General features: G+C 28.0%; 1 protein-coding gene across 1 annotated transcript; it reads right to left on the bottom strand.

The window, feature by feature from the left end:
- Window positions 1–465: 465 nt before the first annotated feature.
- Window positions 466–1656, bottom strand: EIN_109470 (hypothetical protein; the record flags this gene model as incomplete). Its single annotated transcript, XM_004261503.1, has 1 exon — window positions 466–1656. The coding sequence occupies one exon, from the start codon at window positions 1654–1656 to the stop codon at window positions 466–468; it is 1191 nt and encodes a 396-aa protein (XP_004261551.1).
- Window positions 1657–1857: the final 201 nt, after the last annotated feature.

The raw sequence follows: 1857 nt of genomic DNA, 5'->3' as shown, positions 1-1857 counted from the left end.
CAACAAGAATTTCAAATTACTAACAAAAATAATGATATTGAAATTGAAATTGTTTTTGAAAGATGTTATAATATCACAGTCAAAAAAGATGGAAAAATTCGTTTTAAAACTATTCGTTGTAGTTCTATTATAATTAAATGACATTCATTTATTATTCGTGTTTTTTACTTTTAAAATTCGGAAATATCTTATATATAGATAAGTTGTATCAATTAACTACATAAAGCTTTACCTTAACATTTTGATAAATAATTATATTTTACGATTTAAAAAAATAACAATGTTCTATTTGCAATACAGACTTTGTTTTTTAACATTCAATCAACGGACAAAATAATAGTTTCTGATGTAAACATCGAGAATTATATGTTTACATATATGTAAGTATTCTCAAACAAATATATACTATTTTTTATATTTTTTATTAACTGCGTTTAAACAACAATAAAAATAACAAAATGTTGCTTAAAACAACATCAATACTGATATAACCAAACTAGCTATTAAACCACAAATGGCACTGTCTGTAGTTGTGACATTTGACGACACCTTTTCTAATTGTAAAGTAAAATACTCGTTATTAAATGTTTCGCAACTGTCAAATTTAAATGCTTCTTTAATGGTATCTGTCGAATTTTTGCACATATTGTCTCGATAATAATACATTGTGACTTCCGTCATTTTCGTTGAAAATTTTTGTGAGCCAACTGGTGTAATAAAACAATTTTCCGCTTCAATAAAATACTTTTCGAGATAAAACGCGTTATCCCCACCGCAGTTAGCAGTTCCAAATGTGATTTTTTTGAAGAAAAATTCTTTAAACGACGATGTTAGCTCAACACGTGGCGAAGCTGTTTCAGTCATAAGAGTTGTGTCTACCTTCGCACAATTTGACGATTTAATAGTATATACCTTACCTCCTTTGACCATCACACAACGATTATAAGTTGTATCAAAAGTGTCTGAATAATAATATACTATTTTCTCTATCATCACTTCATAGTACATATCATTAGTGTCAGTAAGTTGAATATTTTTAAAACCAATTTTAGTTTTATTTCCTTTTTTATTTGTTAAGTTGGGTATATTAAAATGAACTCCCTTTTCTTGTGAATTTACTATTGTGTAAAATTGAGGAGCACTGTATGTCGCTCGCGAATTTTCACCATCAGACGCAACACACGTGTTATAAGTAAACGTTTGAGTAAAATCTTCTTTGTTTTCTATTATGCAATTGACATCATTGTAATTTATGAAATGCACTTTACTGCCATCCACTGATATTTTGAAGTGTAAGCCATCACTTTCTGTGCATCCAAAAGTCGTATAATAATATGAGGGAAGTGCTCTATTTGGGTTGCTACAACTTGTTGATTGGGGGTATGATATTTCCATTAAAATATAAGCTGGAAGATCGTCTAATGTCGTCTCTTCTAATATCGCAGACTCTTTCTTTTGCCAAGTGCCATCAGCATCAGTACATAATCGAGAGAATTTAAGGGAATACGTTTTAATTGTATCCCCTGGTTGAGTAACATCAAAAACCTTTTGGACACGACCATCAACTGTTGAGTAACAAAAGCCAAGTTGATAAACAATGTAGTAATCAGCATATTCGCTGTTTATAATGTAAATCTCTGAAGAAAAAACACACATAAAGAATGTAAAGATAAACATGAAATAAATAATTAATGCTATTTTATTTTGAAGTTACAATTTAAACCAATTAACCATATTGTTCTATTGATTTATTATTTACAATGGTTTTACTTTTTGTTTTGATAATTTGTAGTAAAAATAAAACATATTATTTATTATTTAAATTATTTGATTATAATAGTTAGTTAAAAAACTATT

This window comes from Entamoeba invadens (assembly GCF_000330505.1).
Source record: "Entamoeba invadens IP1 unplaced genomic scaffold scaff_1105074725371, whole genome shotgun sequence".
Lineage (NCBI taxonomy): Eukaryota > Evosea > Mastigamoebida > Endamoebidae > Entamoeba > Entamoeba invadens.
The sequence above is the reverse complement of the archived record's forward strand: the minus strand, read 5'-3'. Positions and strand labels throughout refer to the sequence as shown.